Source organism: Canis lupus, chromosome 29, assembly GCF_003254725.2.
Source record: "Canis lupus dingo isolate Sandy chromosome 29, ASM325472v2, whole genome shotgun sequence".
Classification (NCBI taxonomy): domain Eukaryota; kingdom Metazoa; phylum Chordata; class Mammalia; order Carnivora; family Canidae; genus Canis; species Canis lupus.
Genome location: NC_064271.1, coordinates 41,495,389 through 41,522,235, shown reverse-complemented (window position 1 = coordinate 41,522,235; position 26,847 = coordinate 41,495,389). Strand labels below are relative to the sequence as shown.

General features: G+C 48.0%; 1 protein-coding gene across 6 annotated transcripts in view; it reads right to left on the bottom strand.

Moving 5' to 3' along the window:
- The window catches only part of CPQ (carboxypeptidase Q), a 402,483-nt gene that overhangs the window by 182,147 nt on the left and 193,489 nt on the right, over positions 1-26,847 (bottom strand). For all 6 annotated transcript variants that reach the window (XM_049103891.1, XM_049103890.1, XM_035708500.2 and 3 more), the window contains exon 4: positions 25,354-25,561. In XM_049103891.1, the coding sequence (XP_048959848.1) occupies positions 25,354-25,561 (208 nt within the window). The remainder of the gene's footprint in view (positions 1-25,353; positions 25,562-26,847) is intronic.

Here is a 26,847-nt window from a genome sequence, read left to right as displayed (position 1 = left end):
CAGGTGCCTGGGTGGCACCACCTTGCGGGGTTCCAGGTAACCGCGTGGGGTGTCCACGGTGGGGTCCCGGCTCAGGCGCACATGACTGTGGTACCGCCGTTCTGCTGAAGTTTCCAGCAACGGACTTCAAAATGAGTGATGCCTGTGGACCGCGGGACAAACAGAACAGCCCCCCCCAAAGTCGTCCTCGAGAGGTTGGCCCATGCGGCGGGGGCGCAGGACACCTAGAGCATCCGGGCTGGGCAGCCGGGCCTACACAGTCCGCTCCCCGATTCCGACCTGCGCCCCCTTGCACCTGGCTCTGCTGTGACGGTGTCACCCTGCTCTACCTGCCCCAGGTGGCCCACCTGCAGGGCCCGCAGGGATGAGGCTGCACACTGTGGGACCAGACGTGCAGCACGGTCCCCAGAGCACCAAGCGGTGGAGCTGGCCCAGGGCAGCGGTCCTCACACCTGCCCTTGCTGATGGGCTGAGCCGGCCACGTCAGGGGCAGGTCACGGCCTCTCTGCATGTCCTCGCCGGCCAGGCCAGCTCCTGCTCCTGCCCACGTGGCCCCCTTTCAGAGCCTGGGGCCTTTCAGGGGAGGTGCAGGAACAGTGCAGCAGCAAGGCAGGCCTCCCGGCCCCCCAGCTCAAGATCCCGGCCTGCAGCCACACGGCCTCACTTCCCTCAACACCCCCCAAGGCAGGTCACACGCTACTGCTTCTTCCTTCAACGACCCGGCAGGGATGCACGGTCCCTTATTTCAGTGTTAATTATACAAAGCTTAAAAAAAAAAAAAAAAACCCTAAATAAAGCCATGAATTCGGCTGGCACATGCCTGATTTAACGCAATTACAGAAATATAATAACCTGTTTATATGCCCCGAGTCCTCAAACATAGCCTTCTCTCTTAACGTACTTCTTCAGAAGCATTTCTAGTCATTATGATTATGTTGGAGCTTTGAGATTCTTCCGACATGAAAAGGGCCGGATTAAAACAAACAATCTGCTCGCAGAGAGGTCCTTGGCACGCGGACGGTATTTTCGCATTCGGCCGCATGATGGCCCGGGGGATGCCTTTCTTGCTGCCTCGCTCACAGTGAGAGGGTAAGGAATGAAAGTAACCTGCAGTGAGGACCTACCGCTGTTCTAAGACCCGACTTCTAAAGCAAGGGTACAGAGTGTTAAAAATAATATATATATATTTTTTCATTTCGTTCGATGAAATGGATGTGTCTCACAGGTTAAAAGGATCCTGAACGACCTCTGCCGAGCTAAAGCCTTCTAATGAGGAGGAAAACATCACCAACGAATCACTCATCTGGTTCTGGGCAGTGACATCGGGCAGAAAGCTGTTTTTGAGTCACAGAGCTTCACACGCGGCCGCTCGTTTGATCCCCAGGGCCCTGGTGTGGGCGGTGGGCACCATCACTGTCGCTTTGCAGATGGGGCCAGCGAGGGGATGTGGTGACGCCGCGGAGCCAGGACTCAGGCCGGGCCTGGCTGCCTCTATGCCCGTGTCGTTACCTCCGAAATAAGGCTGCCCCTGTGCTGCCCTATAAGCCTGGATTCAGTTAAATGCCCCCCAGAAATAGCAGAAATAATGGGAAAATCAGACTAAAGCAGGTTACCTAGGAAAACCTCGGAACGTCAATATTTACATTTTTTTAAATTTGCATGGTTTGCAAATGGCCGATACGAGGGTTTCTGAGATTAAAAGATTTAGTTTTACTGCCGGAAAGGACTGCTTTTCAGTAAGCCTGCTTATGACATGGTGGGCCTGGCGGCTCGGTGACGGCACGGCAGGAGGCGCGCGGCATCACCCAAGAGAGACTGGATGCCGTGGGCCCGTTGCACTGTCCTTATCTCCGAGTATCACTGACCGCAGGTGACGGACAGACAAAAGTCATGGCCTAGAGGCGGGTTGAGGACAAAGGGGATGCCCACTCCAGGAAAGGCTCCGGGGCAAAAGGGCCAGCTCGAGGCCCACTGACTGTTCCCGGCTGAGCCCTCAGACGCCCACTGAGAGCTTGACCCTTACTGGCCTGGACCAGACAGGGCAGGAGCAAATGGCTCACGTGCTCTCCTTACGAGCTGCATTTTTGACGTAGCGAACCACTGCTTTGCGGGGCGCAGCGAGGGCCTTTTCTGATTGTGGCACATTCTGCTTTATTTTGGTTTGGTTTAGCAACTCCTCTCAGGGGAAGCCTGCGGTCTCTTGCTCTACTGCTTCTCTTACATGCGGGATCCTTCCGGCAGCTTTAGAAAGCACGTGGATCTTGATATAATACAAGAAAACTGTTCTGCTCTTCTGGTAGCATCCTTCTCCTAGGACACCCTAACCGCAGCTACCAAGCCGTGGATAATAATTTTGATTGCCGTTTGCTTCATCCCTCAGTCCTGCCCTATATGTGCTGGCATAACACATATAGGATCGAGTCCACTTGGGACAGAGGGAAGCCCACCACTGGAGTCTCAATCCCCTCCCTCCATCTTCAAGGTGACCTCAATGAGATACTTGACCTTTCAGAGTATCGGTTGCAAAACAGGACGCAAAATAGGAGTGATGATGCCATTTTAATATGATCTCACCACCTGCACATTAAATGGTAACATGCATTTTAGAAAGTGTTGTACAGATTGAATAGTATGATCCAAGTGATAATTATTAGGGTTATTATGATACAAAAATTCACTGGGCACCAAGGAGAGAGAAAGACAACAGGGCTAGACATGGCCTAGTGAGAAAAACCTCCTGGAACACCTTGGCCTTGGAGGACGTTGCTTCCAGTTCCAGTCTGCCGTCAACCAGCTGTGCAACACCGGGCAAGGCATTTACGCGCTTCGACCAACACTTCCTCCTCTGTCATAAATGCGAACGGAAGGAAGGGAAGGAAACCATGAGCCGCACGCGGGCCAGGGTTTGCACGTTCTCTCCCATTTAACCCCAAGGGTTAGGCTTCACGAGAAGCGTCATGACATCCACCATTGCCCAGGAAAAGAACCCGGACACGGAGACCTCAGGGAAAAGAACGCGAAGCACACGCGGGCGGCGGCTCACGATTCAAACCCTGCTGCTCCACTGACGCCAAGGTCCCTGTGTGCAACCTGACCAAGGACTAGACAAAAGAAGTCAAGTGACCATGGCTCTGAGCTAGACGATTGCGAAGGATTTCCGCTAATTCTAAGATGCAAGGAGTCTAAAACGGTGTGTTTTTCCACTTGATGGAAAATAAAAGCCTATGTAAGGCCGAGTTGAATATTCCTCCAATTTCTGCGTGGCCACCCTCCACTAAAGCTCCCTTGTTATTCAGGGGCAGGGAGACCGGCCACCAGCGGGCTGATCACGGTCCCTCAGATGTCCACTCCCAACGCTCCTCTGGGGGGTGGCCGTGACTCACGGCGGCGGGCTGGTACCATTCATCCCTCTTCTCACACAACAGACGCCAACGACAGCAGGACACTCACACCCCTGGCCTCCGGGCCCGTGGGGACCGTCTGCCCACGGGGACACGGCTCTGCCTCTCACTAGAACATACTCAGGAAAATAAACTCTCGGCTCAAAGCACAACCGGGATGCTAAGGACACGGAGCAGACAGAAGAGAGGAGGGCCGAGGGATCCTCCCCGGGCAGCCGGGGCCGGGGACAGAGGGGAAGCCTCAGGGGAAGCCCGCCTGGGCCAAGCACGAGGCCGCTCGCTCCACTTTATTTCCACGGTGCTGATGTCATTGTGCATTCCGGCTGCATTGATCATCAAGAGAGAAGCAGATGGTAACGCTTAGGATTAAGCAATAAGGAGTGGCCACTCGAACAATCGAGAAGGCCGGCGGTCGTATGTGATATCCCAGGCTCGGCTCGCCATAACACGGTTTTACAACCGTGGGAAGACGGGGAAAGGAAATTAAAGCCCCTACTTAGGCGCCTGGGGGGCTCAGCAGTTAAGTGTCTGCCTTCGGCCCAGGGCGTGACCGCGGGGTCCTGGGATCGAGTCCCACGTCGGGCTCCCTGCATGGAGCCTGCTTCTCCCTCTGCCTGGGTCTCTGCCTCTCTCTCTCTCTCTCTCTCTTTCTGTGTGTCTCTCGTGAATAAATATATAAAATCTGTTAAAACTAAATAAATAAAGCCCCTACTTATCTCACGAACCCATTCACATCACAGCTGTCCCCTTGCCGAAGGCAGGCCGCACGTCGCAGCCAGGATCCTGGACGTACGCGGCGCCGGACACGCAGAACAGGTCCCAACTCGGATTTAGTAGAAGTTGCTGTCACAAGTGGCAAAACACAAAGTCCAAGACGCGATTTCCACCAAGCTAGGTGGGTGAGGCCCGGGAGGGTCCCGGAAGGTGCTTGGGTGACGGGAGAGGCGGAGCGGGAAGGGGAGACTTTCAGGGTGATCCCGGGATACGCTGGGGACGTGGCCGGCAGCCTAGATGTCCCGGAGAACAGAGAAGCTGTTAAATTGTGCTACAAAATCAAGCCAAACGCCCCTGCCTCCCAATGAATGTGCAGATGTGGAGTGTGCATGTGCGTGTGTGTATGAGAAATTGAAAGGAGAACAGGCCGCACGGTTCTGGGAAGACGGACCCTACAGACGTGTCACCCAGTGCCACGGAGGTCCTCCGTTGCCCAGTCCCCGTCCAGGCTCCTCCCTGTGCCTACTGGAGCGTCCTGGACGACCTCACACCCTGCCTTCCAGCTCAGGTGACGACCTCCGTCTCCCCGAAGTCACTGCACAGGGTCGTAGGGACCCAGATCCCACGGCGGGGCGGGCGCCTGAGGCCGGGGAACCCACCCAGGCGGCAGCTCCTCCTGGCGCCCATCAGCTCGCTTCCTTCTAAAAAGTGGCCGTCGCTGCATCTCCCAGCCTGAGTCGCGGGTCCCGCAAGGGGCGAGGCAGCCGAGGGGCTTCCCCTTTGGGACATCGAGGCCGCTGAGTAGGCAGCCTTCCTGTCGCCGACGGTGCCGTGTGCCAGAGTAGCACACCTTAGGACTTCAGGGACACCTTGACTCCCAGACCCTCCGGGCCCCAAGAGCGGGCGATGGGGCAACGGGGCAGAGGGGGTGATAGAGACCCGTGCAGAGGACAGAGCATGGGACACGTGTGGCCTTAGAGTTCCCAGCAGAAATGCTCAAAATCTGGGACCCCCTTTTCTGCCTGGATGATCCTTAAGAAAACCTTCTTCATGCTCGGAACCTCGGTTATGTGACGATCGTCACCCCTGAGAGTCACTGTATCACAAGCACGAGGGGAGCCCGCGGAGGTCAGCTGATGCCGCATTTGTCCCAACACAGTTCACGCGACGGCACCCTCGCTGCCTGCAGGACGCGGCTCAGGAGCTGGTGGGCAGCACCTCTGGAAGCCGCTCGGGGCCCCGGGGCGGAGGAGAGCGTGGGGAGCCTTGGTGCGGGGCGGGCCCACCCCAGGCAGCTACAACCGGCCCCGGCCACCTCGGGCCTGGCAGGCCTGGCGTCCCAGGCCGAGGCCGCCCCGAGCTCCCCGCTCCCAAGACCCCTCCTCCGTCGGCGCTCAACCCGGGCTCCCACGGGAAGCACTAAGCGCGAAACCCCCCGTGAGCTGCAGTGTCCACTTCCACTTTATTCCACACGCGTCTTTCAAAGCATCGGCGTCCTCTCGTGACTCAACCAAGACGCGCCGCCGAGACACTGCCTGCTCCTCGGCTCGTTCCCACGGCGCAGCCCAGGCCCACGGCCGGCTCGGCCCAAGGGCTTCCCGGGGAGGCGGCAGAGCAGACCCGGGGCGCGAGGGTCGGAGGGAAGGAAAGGGCCAGGAAGGACGGCGGGCGGGGCTGCCCATCGCCCTGAGGAGCGCCGGAGGCAGCTCAGGTGCCTGCCAGGGAACCCACTCTGCGGGCTGCGGAAGGGGAGCCCGTGCCTCGGCCACTCGTGACACAGAGAAGGAGAGGAAGGGTTTATCGGGCCGCTTCCGGCCTGTCCCCGGCTTTCCTCCCCCAAAACGCACCCTACAGGGAGTTGGCCCCCCCGCCCCTCTGCAGCGTGTCATCCAGCCCCTCCCGGCGCTCGCGGTGCCCCACTCCGGCCCACGGCTGCCCGAGCGTCCAGGCCCTGAGGACACGGGAGGAGCCAGACCCCGGCAAGCGGGCACTGGCTGGCCAAGCGGCGGGCGACGGGCGCGGGCGAGCGCCAACCTCCCGGGCAGCCTCCTGGGAGTTCTCTGGGCGGAGAGGCCAAGAGGCAGGTGGCCCAGTTGGCTCTGCGGAGGCGTATAAAGTGTGTGTCTGACACACCCACCTCCTTCCTCCCCCCGCGTGTTCAGGGCCAGTCCGGGCCTCCTGGCCAGACACGTGCATGTAAGAAGGTTCTTCCTCGGAAGCAGGCCGGTGAGCGCACAGCAACGTGCAGAAGAGCACGGGCTCCGGGAGAACACGGCCCCCTGTGCCCCCCGGTGCCGAGCTCTGCGACGGTGCCAAGTGACCTGCCCCTGTGCGTCTCACCCAGCTCATGCATCAAAGAAGCTTGATAATGAGGATGATAATAATAATAATAATAATAATAATAATAATAATAATAGCACCTACACCACAAATTTAATGGGAGAACAAAATTACTTACATACACAAAGTGATTAGAACAGCGCCCGGCACGTAATGATCAGTGACACACAATAAATATCTGCTATTACGAGGCACCTGCTCCAGTCTGACACCGACTTCCTAGGCTCTCTGGCTTGGGGCCCCACCTCCCTCTTTCCACTCAGCCTCCTAACTAGCTTCCCAATTCCGAGACGAATGTCAAGAACTCAACCCTGTCCATCCCTCTTTGCCTTAACCGACCGACCCTCCTCCTTCCGTAGCTCGGGGATCTGGTCCCGTCGCTGCGTGGCCGTCACTGGCCCCCTCCTTTCTCACCAGCCTCTCAGTCCCCGTCCGCTCATTTCGGCTTCTGCCGTTCCCGGGATGACAAGTATGAGGTTTTGACACATCCTGTTAGACAGTGCAAATACTACCAGGGCGGTCTTGCGGGCATCTCAGGACTCAAAGCTCTCCCCAAGTAAATAAAAATGGTAATTGGCTGTCTGACTATAACTCTCAAATCTCTTGAAGAAAGCCCGTAGCTCTGCTGCTTGGCACCCCAAGGACGGGCTCGTTAGGAAGCTGCCAATGAAAAACTGGCCATGAAGGGATGCAGATCAGTGGGACTAACCATTTCAGAGCTGGGTCACTAGCGGCTAATCCACACCTATGGGACGTAGTCCCTATGCAGGATGTGACACTATAATAGCGCCTCAGTCCGTGCAGTGAAAGATGATCTTTCATTTGGATTCCAAGTGACTTTCCAATCCCCTTGCTTCTTACCCCAATTTAACAATCTACTGCTGTATGGCTTAACACCACCAGAGTCAGATCTCTGACATCCAGAATGCAGTAGACACGGGGCAACTAAATCAAAGACGTTAAAGGAACTCTCGGGCAAAATACTGTCAAAGTACTTGACAATAAAAGTCTGCTCTTGGTTGAAAAACTCAGGAGCAGGGGATCCCTGGGTGGCTCAGCGGTTTAGCCCCTGCCTTTGGCCCAGGGCGCAATCCTGGAGACCTGGGATCGAATCCCACGTCGGGCTCCCGGTGCATGGAGCCTGCTTCTCCCTCCTTCTGTGTCTCTGCCTCTCTCTCTCTCTCTCTCTCTCTCTGTCATAAATAAATAAAAAATTAAAAAAAAAAAAACAACTCAGGAGCAAAAATAAATAAATAAATAAATAAATAAATAAATAAATATAAATAAATAAAAATAAAATAAAATAAAATAAAAAATAAAATAAAAATAAAAATGAATAAATAAATAAAAAGAAAAAAAAGAAAAGAAAAGAAAGAAAAGAAAAGAAGAAAAGAAAGAAAAGAAAAGAAAAGAAAAGAAAAGAAAAGAAAAGAAAAGAAAAGAAAAGAAAAGAAAAAAAGAAAAGCTCAGGAGCGCGTGGACCTCTTACAGTGGTTCCCGCAAGCTCGCTGGTGTCTTACCACCGCTGAGTCCAGCTGACCAAGATAAGTACTCGATTCGTGAGTGAGCGTATCACTTTGCTCTCTCTAATGCATCGGAAAGCTTCTCTACCTCTTATGATCAAAGAAGAGAAGCCTGGCAAGAGCTCCAGGGACATGTTAGGAGAAAATCCGGTCCCACGCCCTCGGTCCTTCATAAAACCCAGATACTAAGAAAGTCCCTGCAATACAATGCTGTTGCTTGCAGCTATCACCCTGTGTTGGTCCTTTTTTTGCCCTCTCTTATAGCTCCGGAGTCCAACTTTTTAGGCCTATAACTGCCGTAGCAACCAGTTGTGAACAGGTGTAACCCGATAGCATTTTGCCGCAGCTGCACCTGGCACGTCTCAATGTCCCACTTTCTGCCCCAGGCTTCCTGTGCCTGCTTCCTGGGAAAGTGACAGGTACTCGGTCAGCTAGTCTGAGGCATGCACACAGCTGAAGATGCAAGGGTTATTTAACACCTCATAAGGTAAAGCCTGACCAGTGGGAATCGGGAACGGATGGGTAAATTCTCTGCTCCTTCATTACCTGGCTCCTCAGAGGGTCACGGTGGGAATGCATCGCACTTGCTCATAGTGAGTAGCTCGGTAAGGAACCCTTGGATTGGCTTTCCCTCTTTTGCTGTTTCTAGTCCTTCCACTTCTGTCCCTTGGGATAATTTCTCAAAAATAAACAACTCATATATAATCCCTGTCTCAGGCTCTGCTTTTGAAGGGGAACCTACACGAAGACACTGCCACTGAAAAATTTCTCTCTCTTCTATATCAGCTTTGCACATTGGATTCATAACAATGAAAATTAATTTAAAATATTCCTCAAGGCCAGATGTATTATGGAAGATTACCCCTTCTCCTGAATGGCTCATGAGAAGATCTGCAGCCATGCACTGCAGTTTGGATTCCCAGGAATCAGACCACACCAGAGGTTGGCACACACTCTTTATGCCCTTGGGATGAACACCTAAGAAAGGGAGAGGAAGGATGCAAGAAGGAACAGAAGGAGAGGTCAAGTTGTAATGCAACCCAACAATGGCCTCAGCTGACCCCATGGCAGCTCTGAACTAAAATGGCTTGTCAGTTGTCACATATTGGACTGAAATAACTGGGCTTTTATACCCCCTATGAATCAGTCATTGGACGTGGACCACAGCACGACAGGGTGTGACCTTGCAGCAGCAGCTCTCTGCCAGTGAAACAATCCCTAAAGGAGATGACAGTGGAGGCCATCTGCTGAGTGCATTCCCAGAACCTGGGCCAGTGAGTCCTTTCCCACAAGGAACCACTGGAAAGTTGGGAGGAGAAACTCAGCTCAGTCAAGAAAAAATTAGGAGATACGTAGAGGCTGTTTCCAAATATGCAATGAGCTCTCATGTGGAAGGATTAATGGGGCCTGTCTGCTGTGGTTTAATCTAGGAACAACTGGGGTATTACCTACTTATGGGTAGGAAGGTTTCACCTCAAAAGTGAGATCTTTCATATAGGGCGCGCTACCTAAAGGACTGGGACGTGTCAGCGAGGACTTCACGCAAGTGTAAAGCAAGATCTGAATATAGAGCAAATCCAAGAGAGAACATTCAGTTCCCTTCCAACCTTGAGATTCAATGATTCCAAGAGTCAGAGTAACGCTCATAACACAGAATTGTCACTTATGCATCATTCATAGGCAGCACTATCAGCCCTTAGGCACAAAAAAATAAATATGAAAGTTCTGGTTGCCATAGCTTCGTGAGGAAATAAAGTTGCTAAGCAATAGGAATATTGACTAGTGACTACAGACGTCTCCCAACTTCCAGAAACCCAACCCACCACCAGACTTATCTAACTGCCTGTCTACTTTCTTACACACATACCTACCTTCTCACCTACCTACCTACCCAGTTATCCGTCTACGTAGCCGCCTATTTCCCCTCCACTGTTCTGCAGCAAATGAAACAGTCCAGCCGTACCCACACCCGCCTCCGGGCAGCAAACCAGAATTTGTCTTGGAGCAGACAGCAGGACACGGCATTCCTGAAGCAGCTCAAAATCAACATATCTAAGCTACACTCAACCTTCCTTTGCCTACACCCCACTCCAGCCCATGTTCCTTGCATATTCCTCTACTTTGTTAATGGTGGCACCAAGAACTCAGACATCACAAAGTAAAACTGTCAGAGTTCGTGAGTTTTAGAGCCAGACATACTTGATTATGAAACTGACTTTTCCTGTGTACGTATTATATGGACATGAGCAAGTTACAGAAGCCTCTTCAAGCCTTAACTTTCTCAACTATGTCATTGGGATAATACCTACCTCATCAGGTTATTTTGAAACAAGAGGGTTCTATTAGGAAGAAAATAAGTACCAGGGACTGGAAAAGGACAAAAAAGAGGGGCCATCAAAGAAAATATTACCTATTATTGTTTGTTGCTGTTGCCAAGTGTTAGCCCGACGTCTCTAGCCTCTTCCTCTATCCTCCTGTGCCCCTCAACCGACTTTCTTAATCCTCATACCTTATCCTAGTAGACCTAATGCTACAAATGAACAGACATTTTCATTCTCGTGTCCATCCAGAAATGCAATCCAAATTCCAACCTACTTTTTGTAGAACTGCTGGTAAACTGGTGATTGTTCAAACTTGAAGGAACAAAGCAAACAGTCAGTGTTTAGTAGCTGCCCCTGCAGCCTCTAATACTCTCTCCAGACCCCATATTGAAGATCAAAGACACATGGCTTGATCCAGCCGGCAGGATCCTTTCTTTTTCCACCACAGCACCCTAATTCTGCCCACAACCTTTCATCGACTAGTCTTGATCCTAAGTTTCCTTAACACATATGCCTCCTGGACATCTCATTTATAATTCTCTATATTCTTATTATCAAATCAAATATGCACTGTTTCACATTTGAAGTTCTCACCACCCATAGTGGAACATTTATTAATATGCTGGAGCATCGCCATAACTCAATTCATTAAAAGAGGGATTTGGCCGCTCGATGACTGGTTGGCTACTCTCTCATAGACCATCATCCTTCTTACTCCTTCCACATCTCCCTCCATTTTCCTCACCCCTAAGAGGCTTGAGTTTCTTTCATACCATTGAATTCTTTCAAAAATGAAGTATTGCGAGTTTTGACCACAGTGCTATGCTAAAGTAGCAGTGCATCACTCCACAGCTCACAATCACCCTGGTCATCTTTTTGCTGATTCGTAGAGGTGTTGAGTGGTTGGGTGTTCTTCTCAAGTACCATCGATAATTCTGCATTTTATGCCTGCTTTTTACTTTCAGTAGAAAGAGTCTACTTTTGCCTTTCCCTCTTTAGGGGAAAATAGAACTGTCCCCAGAATCTCAAAGCACAGTCAGTATCATTCATTGGAAAACAACCCCGTGCCAAAGCGTTCATGGACGACATCTCTCTGAATCCTCAGACAACCCGGTGAGACCTGATTGTTGAACCTGAGGCTCCGAGATCCTGAGCTGTGCAGAGCAACAACATGAATGACTCACCCCCCACCTGCTCTGTCCCTGTGTGTTTCTGCTTAAGATTCCAGTTCTTAGGAGCGGGAGTTGGCAGTCCACCAAGAGCACAAATGTTGGGAGAGGGGCCATTCCTAAAGGAAGGAAACCTGCACAGACAAAAACACCTTTCTCAAGCTCTGCTTCCTTCATTAGAGGCCCCTTACCTTTCCCTTGCTTCTCAGCCCTAAATATAAGAAAAAAGAATTCAAAGTAACTCCAGATTTTAAAAAAATGCTCAATCATCTCCAGAAGGAGGATCACACTACTCTTGCTTCAGAAGGGTGCACAGCCTCAAAATGGCACTTTTTTTTTTTAAATTCCCCTTTTTGGATGTGGGTAGGGGGTTGGGGTGACTGGGTGACAGGCACTGAGGGGGGGCGCTTGACGGGATGAGCACTCGGTGATATGCAATATGTTGGCAAACTGAACTCCAATAAAAAAATAAATCTAAAAAAACCCAAGTCATATATGTGTATATGTGTTTTATATATATTGCAATAAAATATATAAAAATTCCAAAAAAAAAAAAAAAGAAAAAAGAAATTCCCCCTTTCTGGGGTTTCAATAGTTTTCCTAAAAATAAAACAAACAAAGCAAAAGACAGTCTTATTGACCATCCATAGAGCTGGTACAGGAACAATTATGTAAACAGAAACCATTCGAGGTAACGGAGAGGTGTAGTCGCAGTCACAGTCCCCATATTTCCAACCTCATGAGTAGATAAAGAGCACAGAGGTTGCACAGGAGTGCAGGGCTTGAGGCCATGGACCTACTGTGCCCACCAACCTCCCTTATTGTCCAGTGGGCATGGACAGTTTGCCTAAGTCTTTAAACTTTCAGTTCCCCGTCTGTACATTGTGGAAAATAAAAGTACCTAATTCATAGGGTTGTTGGAGGGAGTAAATGACCAACTGGACGGGAAACTCCCTAGCACGAGGTAAACATAAGCACACAGTTAGGATTATTGTTTTGATGCCTCACTGCTATTGGGAACTAACTAATCAAGGTTTCTAATTCTTATTGCTCAAAATAAATGGTTTTTCAAAATGACTTAATATGCTGCTTTTCACACTACTCAGGTTAATCTATTTGCTTTTGTGAACGCTGAAATAGGTTATTGGCACTCTGGAAGTGGGATCTTCCTTTTCAGTGATGGACTTAAAACGCTTTTAACAAAGAGCAATGACAACCTCTAACACTGCCTTTAGTATCTCGATAGCGCAGAATGTGGTAGGACGCTGGGGAAAAAAGCATTCATCTGGAAATCAGAAGGTGGGGATTCCATACATTCCCTTCTCTGCTGGAAACCGTACTGAGGGGGTTTCCGCAGACTGGAAACCCGCAACCACCTTAAGTTTCTAGATCAGTTTCATCATTTTATTTTATTTTATTTATTTTATTTTTTTATAATAAATTTATTTTTTATTGGTGTTCAATTTGCCAACATACAGAATAACACCCAGTGCTCATCCCGTCAAGTGCCCCCCTCAGTGCCCGTCACCCATTCACCACCCCCCGCCCTCCTCCCCTTCCACCACCCCTAGTTCGTTTCCCAGAGTTAGGAGTCTTTATGTTCTGTCTCCCTTCCTGATATTTCCCACACATTTCTTCTCCCTTCCCTTATATTCCCTTTCACTATTATTTATATTCCCCAAATGAATGAGAACATACACTGTTTGTCCTTTTATTTTAGTCATTAGCTTCCACTGGTAGAAAAGGCAAACATTTTGTTTTAATCACTCATTCATTCATTTTTGTCTTTGATTCAAAAAGTGTTTTTGAGGGCCTAGTACATACGTAGCGATGAGCTATAGATTAGTGACACAACAGAAGTACACAAAAGACCAGTGGAAGCTGCAAAGAGAAAAGTTTTTTTAGGGGAGGCGGCATTTGAGCTTGCCCTCGAACGGTGTCTGACGTACAACTGGAGCGCAATAAAGTTTTATCAAATGAGTTAACGTTATCAAGTCATTCATTCAACTAAAGTGAATAAATGAGTAAAGAAAGCGCAGGCCCAGATTTCAACAGGCAGATGCGAAAAGGGAATCAGTATGAAGAAGGCAAAGAAAGAGAGAGGGAACACAAAATAATATGGAACAGAGAATCTTCCAGGCTTGGAGAACATAGGTTATCTGTGGGGAAAGGCATGACCAGTACGACGTCTTAGAGATGCAAGGCTTTTTTTGTTTCTTTTTTTTTTTTTTAATTTTTATTTATTTATGATAGTCACAGAGAGAGAGAGAGGCAGAGACACAGGCAGAGGGAGAAGCAGGCTCCATGCACCGGGAGCCTGACGTGGGATTTGATCCCGGGTCCCCAGGATCGCGCCCTGGGCCAAAGGCAGGCGCTAAACCGCTGTGCCCCAGGGATCCCGTTTCTTTTTTTTTAATATAGTAAGTGGGGGAGCCCCTATTTTAAATAGAAGGTTGCTAGAGAGGCATGCTTCTGCACGGAGCCATCCTTAAGGCGTATTGGTTGGGTGGTGACATGCCCGACGGGAGAGGAGAAAGACTAGAACAGAGACATGACGGGGCGGGGGGGGGGGTGTCTCCACCATCCACACAATGACCCTTGAAGGATAACGAAGGAATGAGGTGCAGGTCTCTGAGCTGCACTGGGTCCTACACACTCATATCCAGGCCTCTTCTTAGAGGCTTATTATAAAAATACACATGGTAGTTTACAGTATCAACTCAAAGGGCTTCTGATATAAACACTGAGGGGAAAATGGGAGAAAGTTCTGGTCAGAATAAATGTGGAATGAAATATTGTAATTTTGCAAAGAGATGAGGCATGACTAAGGAAGAACATGCATTAACTGGCCATAATTGCTGCTAAAAATTCACATGACATTAAATTAAGTTGGTTTAACCTTAAATTAAGAGTCAAGAATGTGCACGGAATAATAACGTTCTTCATCCAATCATTCGTGTTTAATTTAACTAACGGCATAACTATGACAACACGTTTGTCACGTGGCCACACAGTGTTCTTAGAATCTTCCAAAGGCAGCCCTTTCGGCAAGGAGAGAAACCATGTTCACCTCGTCCTAGGCTTCCCATTGATTATTATTCAAAATTACTTCATTTTAGCAAAGCCCATAAACAGTTCAAAAGACAACATCAAGACTCCCTAGCCACATATTTATTTCGATGTAACATCATTTTTACTGAAAGATTTGTGTATAATCAAAACATCTAATAACAGGTTAAGTAAATTACAGAGTATCTATTTGTCGGAATAACTTGCAGATACTAAAACTCCTATTCCAAGGGGTATTTTGTGTAATGTGAAGTAAAAATCAGACCCGACACTCTCTATAAAACATAGCTACATAAAAATACCCACAGAAGAAAACACAGGGAAGGAAATGCAGCAAGATGTTAACAATAGTCCGAGTTCATGTGCTTCTGAGTAAATATTCTTTCCGCTTTCCTCTGTTTTTTTTTTTTTTCAAATATGTAGATAATAATTTTATACTAAAATCTAACTTGGACAATAAATGTAGCCTTTCTACCAGGAGCTGCTACCAAGTCTAGAGAAGAGCGGAGTTGGAACGGGATGCGAAGAGACCTCTGCAGCACGAATAGAAGGGCTTGGGTCACGGGCCTGTCACGGGGAAACACGCGGGTAACACCCAATAGTCAATGACGAGACACGGCAGGAACAGCACGTCAAGGCGGGCGACTCTCTTTTTAAAAAATTCGGTTGGTTAGCAGGATGCCCAAGGAAAACACACAATTGGTTATAAACCGTTAATTTCCACCTGATTATTGTAGCAGAACAGGCGAGTCAAAGAGCCTGGGGAAAATCCAGGTGTTCTCCATTAGCTGTTTCTTGGCCCTACTTTTAAGCTTAAAGTTTTCAAAACACAGACCCAGACAGTTTGGTGAAGTAACAACACAGGGAGGTGGCTATTTGGGATAACCTGGCCTCCCCTTCCACTAAGGATTTATACAGCACGCTTTTTGTTTTTAATTTTGAACTAAACATTTCGATGTTTTGATTGCCCTCCTGTCTTCCTGGATCGCCCATATGGATCTTAATTCTTTGCAGACTCGTCCCTCTTAGGAACCGGAGTTGCTACGTCTCATAGGATGTGGTACGTTCTTACTACACAATTGCTATGATTTTTGAGTTGTCTCTGTCTTGTCCTTCACTCGCAGGTCCTAAAAGGTACCTTTTGTGCATTTACTTTTCTCTTTGCCCGGAACACCTGCCAGTAAATTCCTTGTCCCTCTATTAAATTCCTGCTCATCTCTCTCACCTGTCAGTGGCCGGCTTTCCTGACAGCCCGGACACAGTATTCCTCTCTGTGTATCTTGTGCTCTTTGATTATTATTTCACCCCAAAACCTAGTGGCTTAAAATCATAAATATTGATTATCTCACACAGTTTTTATGGGTTAAGAATTTGGGAGCTGACGAGCTGGGGGTTGCTGGCTCGGGGGTATCTTAGGAGGTGTGGCCCGGGCTGCAGTCATCTGGAGGCTTGCCTGGAGCTGTTGCGTCTGCTGGCTGGCTCATCTGTGCCGTGGCTGACAGAGGCCCCAGGTCCCCAGCACGTGGACGTCTCCACGGGGCTGCTTGAGTTACCCTCACAACATGGCAGCTGGCTTCTCCCAGAGCGAGGCATCCACAAGAAAGAGCAAGGAGGCGGCCACATGCTTTTTACGTGCTAATCTCAGACATCGCCATCCTTGCTGCCACATTATCCTCATTAGAAGCAAATCGCTAAGTACGGCCCGTGCGTGGGGCGAGGGAACGTGGCTCCATCTCTTAAAAGGAGATCAAAGAGTTTGTGGACAGTTTTAAAACCGAGATTGCTCTTACTGCATTCCATGCTAGTTACTTATTCACCCAATTTCATTTTTCAGGTTGTGTTTTAGAGCATCCTTAAAGCACCTGCTCTACGCCGTACTAAACTGCAGGGCTCTGGGCAGTGACTACGGCGAGTCACAGGGGAACCAAACTTTGAACCTTAACTCCCATTTATTAGATGTGGGTTTGACTTTGAATCGCAGCTGCCGCGTCTCTAAAGTGGAACTGCCCTAATCAGCCCTGTCGTGAGGATTACGTGAGATAATACAGGTGAGAGGACACTGCGAACTGTGAAGGACGACAGCGTACATTTGCTCCGGGTCGGCCGGGACGTGGGCGCCACAGGCCCCGTCACACCGCAGTCCGAGTTGCAGAGCAGCCTGCCTGTTTTACCCTTTATCATCTCTCCTCTCTGCCCCCGGATCCTCCCCGAGTCTGCAACCTAGAGCTCCGTACAGGACAGCTGTTCGACGAGCATCCGTTGCTGCTGATTACGCTGCTGACAGCGACGCCGACTTTCTCTCCATTTAGGGTAAAACAGGAAACCCGTGAGACAGCAGTGTCTCACAAACTAGAAGAGAAAAATACTAAGGAGTCCAGGGCAATGAATTGTCAGAGTACAGATCCCAGGACGCAATAAACTGGTGTTTACCCCCGACTCTTCGATGCAGGAGCTTCGTGAAGTTTGTGGTCCAAGCTTCAGTTTCGTCATCCGGAATGTGGAGCTAACAGCATGGCTTACTGGACAAGGTCATAGTGAAAATTAAAGGAGAAAATGCATGAGCAAGAAGCATCTATAATGCTTCCTGTCACGTGGTAAACACTCCATAAACGTGGATTATTCGTCGTCTTGTGATTATTGTTAAATGACTGCATCACTAATAAAAGAGTCGCGCTCCGATCTCTGAAAGATGGTGTCCTCTGGCTTGCAAGGCCCATTTGGGCCACTAGGATGACTTACTGAGTCCCGGAGAGGGTGGTCTCGGGGGAGCGCCTGTCTACCTGGGTGGCTATCTATCTGCCACAGCCTGTCTGGCTCGGGCTATTTCCACTGCTGTCTTTACGAGCCCAGAGGCATGCACAGCTATGAGCACATTTCAGAAATTTGAAAAATAAACAATGAAATGCCTCACGCTTGCCACACATGTATTTTTCCTTCCATGATTTAGGTTGGCTGGTTCTAAGCCATAAAAAGTTTATAATAAGAAAGAAAGAAAAAAAAAAAAACCCAAAAGAATGAAATTTGCCAGCTTCCAATCTTTAACCCCACCCCCCAAAACTTTCCAGCTCGAGGTTAAGATGTGAACAAATGTTCCAACCAATATGCTCATGAAAGATTTAATAATTACTTTGCTTATGAAAGTTTAAACAGCTGTTTAAGTCAGGGAAACGGCTCCCGCCCAGGCTAAACAACTTGCTGGACCCACGAAGGGGGCCTTACAAATCGGAGACCACATACTGGGCTGCAGGACGGAGCTGCGTTTGTGCACGACCTGTCACCAGTCACTTCTCCGCGGCATGGCTCGCTCACCAGGTCAGTCGGGCTTTGTTTATTCCTCCGACAAGGTCTTGACAACGTCGACGTCAACGCTAATGAATTATTTTCAATAATTTATTTGTAGAGACATACGTACACGGACGAGGCCATGCGAGGTCACCTCGCGTGCCCTTACGGAAGGAGGAACGGTGCTCCCCGAGCAGCCCCAGGCCCCAGGCCCCGTGGAACCGAGCCCGCCTAACGTGTCAGGGCCACCCAGGGTGCTATGGCTGGCAGCGGGGTCTCCCCAGGAGGGTGCCCCGGCCTCCGGCTCCGGCGTTGGCCCCACTGCCCCGCAGGGCACCCGGTGTCCTGGGGGCAGAGCGACGTGCCCCCCAGAGTAAGAGCGCCACGGAGCCCTGTAGGAGCAGTGGATGGGTTCCACCCACACTGCACTTCTCCTTCTTTTTCTCCCCTTTATCCCAACTTGAGCACCTCTGCCAGTTTTCTTCCCTGCACCCTTCTCCCCCTTCCCTAATGTGTGCAGCAGCCGAGGCGAACAGGAGTGCAAAGCTCCCGCTAGGAGCCTCAGGGGCCTCCCGCGCCCGCAGGACCAAGCCCGGGTGCACCTGCAGGCAGGCCGAGGCTGCGCTCATCCCTCCGACGGGCCTTTCCAGTCCTCAACTCCTTGCTTTGGCATAAGCCCTTCCCTCCCCAGAAAAGGTTAATACATATTGAGGGGCAAAGAGACAAAATAAGCTACAGAGAAAATGTAAGAGGCAGGGCTTGGATTCTGCTGGGCTCGTCTCTAACTGCAGCACTAGGCTGCCCACCTGGCACTGCTGCTATAACCCTCACGCCCACACGTGCTGGGTACCCAATAGATTCGTGTTGTATTAATGAATGAATATTTTTTAAAAATAAATTTTTTTAAAAAAGTAAAACGTAAGGTGCTCAGTGAATCTTATGCCTCTAACCTACTGTTTCTCAAAAGGTTTGGGGAATATTGCAAAACCACCTTTTCCAAGTTCCCAGAGTACCTCAGCACTGTAAAGGCATAAGAAGTGCCCCCTGCAAAAGGAGTTAATTTAACTTTTTCAATAGGAGAGTTCCTCACCGTGTTTGAACACAGAATGTTAAACAAACAAACGAAACACTTACCGACACCGCTCCCAGCGTGCGAGCTCACTGAAAGGGCTCTGCTTCGTCTCGTTAGTATTTAACAGCACACAACGTGGGTGCCATTAGTCCGGTGATAACATCCAAGTATTTCTTTTTTAATAACGGAATTTAAAAACTGATAATAATAATAATGGAATTTTAAGGCTGGAAACGACCTTCGAGTTTTTCCAGACGAAGCCCCTCATTGTATAGTTGAAGGACTGAGCGGGCCAAGGTCACTCAGCCTGTTTGTGGCAGAAATAAAATCAGCACCAAGGCATGGTAACACGCTGTGCTCCTTCCGCATGAGCGATTCTCAGTCTGGGGTGACTTCTGTCCTGCACATTTGGCAGTGTCTGGAGTTGTTTTGACAGTCATGGTTATAGGGTGTGGGGGAGAGGCCGGGGATGCTGCTAAATATTCTACAACACACAGAGCAGATCTCCACAACAAAGAATTATTTGGCCCGATTAAGGAGGCACAAGGGCACAAGATGTGATGAGCACTGGGTGTTAGACGCAACCTATGAATCACTGATCTCTACATCTGAAGCTAATAATGTGTTATATGCTGGCTAATTGAATTTAAATAAAAATATTAAAAAAATAATTATTTGGCCCAAAATGTCAATAATGTAGATATTAAGAAACCCTACCCCCCCACACACACATATACACACACAAAGAAAAAGTGAGCCATCCAGTTAACAAACTAGAGCTTTCATCCCAATGTTTCCTACTAGCCTGTATGGTGCCGCATTATATTCGAAATAATACTTTACATGAAACCGAAATTGTTCTTTGAATCCATGAAAATAACTGCTATAGGAAAAATGCATGTATAAAAAAACAATTTCATTCATCAAAGCTTTATCAAAATGGGTTTGGATATCATCAACCAAAAAAAAAAAATCTGAAGCGCCTTTTTTTTTTTTTTTCTCCTTGCACAATTCCCTCAGAAGACTTCTGGAATATGTTAACATTGAAAAAATATCACATACCCAGCCAAAACCTCAGAAGAAGCCCTAGGAAATCACTGAAGAGCAAAAGAAATGGGCCAGCCCCAAGCGTCAACACTGGAGTATCTGTTACCACGAGAGGGTCTGTCCTACAGGTGCCTGAGTCCTTAGTGTTGGGCAATCGGCCCTTGTCAGGTGAGTGTGAGCACGACCCTCCTTCTGTGTTTGCCTGTTTGTCTGAGCAAAGTACCCCAGAAGCATCATAAAGTAAGGCCAGGAAAGTGCTATTCGGGCCGATATCAGGACAGGGTCCCCCCTACAAAGGCCGTTCCACAGAGGATGCCCACAGGGAAGTCCCTGCTTTACAAGGAAACAGCTCAGTCTCAGGAGTACACGGTCTTCACCAGGTTCAGGTTACTATGGTTACGTAAGGTCTTCTCACTGGGGAAGCTGGTCAGAGGGTCCACCTGAACTCTCAGCACTTTCTGTGCAACTGCTCGTTGAGTCTAAAATCACTACAAAATAAAAAGCTGTTTTTTTGTTTTTTGTTTTCAAAACGATGCGCTTGGTAGCAGATCTACTTTGGCTTTGTCTACGATCCTCGGTTAAAACAGAAACACCTGATTACCCGACTGGGGAGAGAGGAGGAGTATGAACGGAGACATGGAGGATCAGGGCCTCATCAAGAATTAATGCCGTAGAAGTTTACGTATCAGATCCTCTTCCAAAGTGACAAGGAGCTAAGGAGGGATGAGACTCAAGCAAGACTTGCCGGAGATGCATAGAAGAGTGGACACAGCATAGGCGGCTCGCCCAAGTCACGACTCTTATGAGACCTCTCAGAAAACTCTGCGACAACGACGGGCAAGATCTGTAAGAGCTCTTCGTACCTAGGAAGGAGACGTCAGGAGAAAAAAGCATGACAGGAAGACAAAATTTCTCCTGTGTAATGACTTGGCACTGCCTGTATCCTGAATTGACCTATGTCTCTCGGATTCACACTCGATCCAGCTAAGGTGTGGCCTGGCACGATGCGCTAACTTTGAGAGTGAAAGAAGCGGGAGTCAGGATATCTGGAGTCACATTCCAGACGCATTCCTGTCAAGCATTTGCTGTGTCCGCTGGGGCGAATCGCTTGTGGATTCAGTCTCCTCATCTGAAGATCAGGGAATTGGTGCAGGATCTGCTAAGACCCCTACCTCCCTGCCCCTTCCAAGACTATTTTAAGTGCTAGGGTAACCTCTATTGACTTAACCAAAAAAACGAGACCTATTCATGGATGGCAACAAGTTTCCTACGAATTTTTCAATGCAAATTAGTTCCTTAATAAATGGAGAACAGACATACTACTGCTACGTAGCACCGGAACGGATCAGCTCAGAAGTCAAAGTGCTCCTGTCCCTGCTTACTCAGACTCGTCGTCCTCGACCACGGATGGGCCTCCAAGCTGGCACGGTCTCCCAGGAGTAAAGCTATCCAATGGGAAGGAGTTCAGAGGCCTAAAGTCAAAGCTTCCAGAGGACCATTTTCCACTGATGAAATTCATCTCCTCAAGCTCTGCTGAAGCCTCCACAACATGCCCTCATCACAGAAGAGCAGTTTCTGAGCAGGTCAAAGTGCAAAGAGAATAGTGGACTGGGAGGAAACCAAAGCGTGTCATTTTGGGATCTTTGGGAAGAGGGTAGGGTTAATGTGCATAATACCCCTACTCTGCCATTTTCACATATTGAAGCTCAACAAAGTATTTGTATTACTGGCGTTTTCTAAAAGCCTAAGGTTAATTCAGTACTTATGGCTTACGGCTGAACTACGCGATAGGGTTTTGAAATGTGTTAATGCTTCATCAATCACATACACGCTTTTCTAAGAGCTGAAAATCACCACACCTTGTCCGTGGTTCTTGGGCCAAATCAGAAGATTCTTTATGTGCTAATTGCTTTCCTTTCATTAAGGTGCTCTGTATGAATAATGAGATGTAAGGGGTTGTGCTGAGTGTTGGCACTGAAGAGTGTCTGTCAGTCATTGCGTGCATGTTAGCCTCCCTTCAAGTCACCCAGGATCTTTGACCTGCAAGCAGAATAAGAGTAATTGCAAAACTCTTCTTTTTAAAGTAATTCCCATTGCAAGTAATTTGCTCAGCAAAATTTAACATTCTTCTTTAGTAGGACATGGAGCAGGGAAAGGAAGACGTGTCAGAGAGAAGTTAGTCAACCTAAACCGTCAACCTAAACAACCTAATGCTTATGTCACTGTCGCCATTACAGCAGATCCCTCCTTATCCATGGGGGACCCATTCCAAGATTCCCAGTGGATGCCTGAAGCCATGGATGGCATCGAACCTGATATATAGTATGGTTTTCCCTATGCATGCATACCTATGATAAAGTTTAACTTCTAAATTAGGCAGAGAGATTAACAACAATAACTTACAATAAAATAGAACAATTATAACAACATACTGTAACAAATGTCATGGTGAACGTGGTCTCTCTCTCCCTCTCTAAGTACCTTACTGTATTGTACTCACTCTTCTTTTTGTGATGATGCGTGGTGATTAAATGCCTACGTGACGAGACAAAGAGAGGGGAGTGACGTAGGCATGTGGTGTAGCCTTAAGTTACTGCTGACCTTCTGATCGTCCATCAGAAGAAGGAGCGCCTGCTTCCAGACTGGCTTGACCACGGCTAACTGAAATGGCAGAAGTGGAAGGCGAAGCTACAGATAAGGTGGGACTACTGTACTGATAATTAAAAGCAAAGCTGAGTGATTTTTGGAAATTTTGCCAGCAATTAGGAGAGCTAGACTCCCTCACCAGCCAATGAAAAAATGGTTCTTAGTTGGCATCTGAACCACCATCAGACATTTCCTTCTGCTCCTTCACTCTTGTTTTCTGCTCGTTTCTAGACAGTACTACCTAATTTCCTCTTACCTATAACTGCCTCCCCCCACCGTCTTCTGCTCACCTCAGTGTTTATGTTTATCATAACCTGTATCCTATAGGGAACAGGAGAGGAGGTCTGACAGCAGGGAAAGAACAGGTGGAGATCAGCATTTTAAGGCAGCTCTAAGCTGCATTGAGAAAATACAGAAATAGAGAGAACAGAAGAAGAAAAAAATCAGAGGGGGGCGGGTAGCAAGGGCCTGAATTAGGACACTAATGACAGTAAAGGCACGATGGAACAGATTTAAATATGCTGAAAGTAGACTTAATAGGATGTGGTACTTGGCTGTGGGACAGCGATAAAGAAGAGAAAATGAAAAATAATGTGAAGAGCTCTCACCATGCTGACAGGTAAACACGGTTCTTTTCAAGACAAGAACCTAAGGCGAGTGATCGCGTACGAAGGGTTGAGGAGGGCAGGTCTGGACAATACAGAGCTGCACTGATGTCCCACATGCCAACGGACGATCAGTATTCTAAATGGGCAGGAGAACCTCTTGATTTCAAAGGAATTGAGATTAAGAAAATTCTCCAACCTTGCTTCCTGTCTTCATTTTACTAAAGCAAAATATGTCTTGAGAAGCTACGACAGGCCAAGTCCTGGGACAGGCATTAGTGAAACGCAAGAAAAAAAGGAAACAGAGGGTGTGCTTGGGGCATTAGCAACCTGCGGCGGGAGATGACACCAGGAGCACATACAGGGCTGGGATGTGGTGAAGGTAACCCAGGGAAGTGTCACGCAAAGGCTGGACTGTGCTTGCTCGGGTTCATTAACGCACCTCGTGCCTGGAGAGAAGAACACACGCTTGCTGCTTCCCCTCACAGTCTGGACATCCCCTCCCCGTGGTTTCTAGCAGACTGTGAGGCAGATTCCTCCCCCAGACACAGTCACGTAGACTCCCTGCGCTCGTCCACATTCTTTCTGTGGAAGCAATTGTCACTTCTTTGTGGGAGAACTTTTGTTCTTCTTCTACCTCATATTTGGTAACGACGTATTCACAACCAACTTCTGCAATGCTATGCAATGCCATGGTAGAGGTAAAAGTTTACTCTTGCATCTTGGAAACTCTCTGGTATCTACTACCCACCTAGAAAAGATGCTACTCCCACAGAACACAGAGATTGAAGCATCCTGATGGAGACCAGCGGGCTTAAAATTCAGGCTGGCCCAGCAATTCTGCTCCTAGGCATTGACCCAAAGAGAAATGAAAACATAGGTCCATGGGAAGACTTGTACAAGAGTATTCACAGAAGCTTTACTCCTAACAATCAAAGGCTAGAAACCACCCAGATGTCTCACAACTGCTGAGTGGATAACAAATCGTGGTATATCCATGCAACCAAACATCACTCAGCAGCAATACAAAGAAATAGGACAATTGATAAAACAACACGGACATATCTCAAAAAGCATTATATGAGTGAAAGAAGCCAGACACGGAGGACGGCACATTCTATGATTCCACTTTTATGAAATTCTAGAGAAGGAAAAATGATGGTTCTAGAAAGCACATCCGTAGTTACCGGGGGCAGGGGAGTGGAGGAGGAGGTAAACAGCAAAGAGACATGAGGCGATGTTTGCAGTGATGAAAATATTCTATATTATGAACATTGTAGTGGTTACATTACTGCATACATTTTTCAAAGCTCATTGAATTGTAGACTTAAATTTGGTAAATTTAGGTAATTATACTTCCATAAAGCTGATTTTTTTTTTTAATCGACCCGGGCTTAGGAGTAGGCCTGAACATTCCCACCCAGAAGATGCCAATGGCCCTTAGGAAGCTGTGTGAGCCAGCACTACCTCAGGCCTCTGGCTGCGACAGCTCAAGAATTCCTCGGCTTCAACACTTTAGCTCAGGCCTCGATACCCCCAGCCGCTTCAGACTAAGGCTCCCAATAACTCGCGCTCTTCTTGCCACTCAGCCTCAGGGCCAGAGCAGCCCACTCACCCAGATGACTGGTCACAGGTAATCCTAAACTCCCCTGCCCAGGACTAGAAGCCTTAAGAAATAATAACTAGGGCAGCCCGGGTGGCTCAGCAGTTTAGCGCCACTTTCAGCCCAGGGCGTGACCCTGGGGTCCCGGGATCGAGTCCCATGTCGGGCTCCCTGCATGGAGCCTGCTTCTCCCTCTGCCTGTGTCTCTGCCTCTCTCTGTGTGTCTCTCATGAATAAATAAATAAAATATTTTTTAAAATAATATCTATTAATATATATATATATATGTACACATGTATATATGTGTGTGTCTGTGTGTGAGCCGCTACTCAGAGGGTGAATTCCCATACCATGGATCCTATTTCACTCTTCAATTTGTTGTAAAACTTTTGGTGGGAAATACGTGTGTGTGTGTGTGTGTGTGTGTGCGTCCTGCCTTCAATGAGCTTATAAGGACCATCTCTGTAGATTCATGTTCTCTCTTTTCCCAACCATCTCTAAAAGCTGATACTTGGCCACAAAACCCTATTCCCAGACAGCCTATGCACCTCCTTCACTCACCTGCTCTGGGTATTTGCTTCCAATGATCTCTGCTACAGTGTTGAAGGAATCAGCGTCTGGGTAGTTCTTTGCTCCCATCTTCAGCTGAATAACAATTCTGTTCCCACGAGAAGCCATTCTTGACATCATCTCTGCATCTTCCACCGTAATACAAGCTGTTGGGATTTTCGGCACACCATCCTGATATTCCTGAATACCTGTGTGGGGACTTAAGAAAAGAAACCACCAGGTTACCTTAAAAGTAGAAATGGACCAAGCGTATTTTTTTAAGTCTCTGTAGTTGGCATTTGACTCTCACTGATCCTTGTTTGCACATGAGAAATAGGATGGGCGGGCAATATTAGTTTATTCATTTTTGATATAAATATAATTTTTCTTCTCGGTAAAAATAGAAACTACAACTTAACAATCAACTCATTGAAAACATTATGTGAGATTTATCATGATTTGATGATCCTTTAAAGTTGCAAATTGCCTCAAACTCAAAAGACATTAACAATGCCTTCCCAACCAAGAGGTGAGGGAACACGTGTTTGAGGAGACAAAGAAACTCAGAAGTCCACCAGGATTGCAGACCAGAAGACCCACACATCTGGAAGAAAGCTGCCCACATGCATCCAGCTCTCTGGTCACCGACTGGCTCTGCGGATACCCGCTTCCCACTCAAACACGGATCCGAACACGTAGCCCTGCTTTGGTGGGGGAATGCTCTACAGGAAAACTCTACAACAATGGGAAATATTTGTGTTCCCATGAAGAAAAGTGCTGAATAAACCCCAATCTCTGATGTCACTGCCACAAGAAAAAGAAAACTATTATAATTTTGGCACTAAAAAAAGAATTACCCGAACACTCAAGTTTTTCCTGGTAATTTCCAGATGCTCTTAGATTACTCAAAACACTCGTAATTAAAATTTCTATAAATGTATTGTTTTCTAACAACCTCTATGCATCCTAATTGAGTTTATCAGACTCATTTCCTAAAATCGCTCTTTCAATCTGTCCCTTTTCACTCCTGAGGTACGACGACTCCAAACCCTCCCAAACCACAGCTCCCTCGGGACCACGCTGGCACAGCTTCAGTGTGTACCACACCCTCTCGGTCTATTCCCATCTTCTGTTAAGGAGCAAAAAGTCTTCTGTTTAAAAGTAATTTTGCTTTCCCCATCTCCATGTTTGTTTCAGATTGCCTCAAATTTGCAGAGAGCCCTCCTCTCAGCCACAACACATGTCTTTCCTACAGAAGTGGCTCCAGCCTCCACATGCATAAACATGATGATCCAATCTTATCACTGCTTTCTTCCTGTGACTGCACATTTGTGACAAAATGTCTGGTGACTGACTATTTACTTAGAGAAAGTGCATAGCAAAATGATTAAGAACAGAGACTCTGAAGCAAAACCATCTAGGTTCAAATCTCAGCTGTGGCACTTATTGCTAACTGACCTCGGGCAAATTATATATACTTGCTTGAGTGGCTTCATCTATAAATTA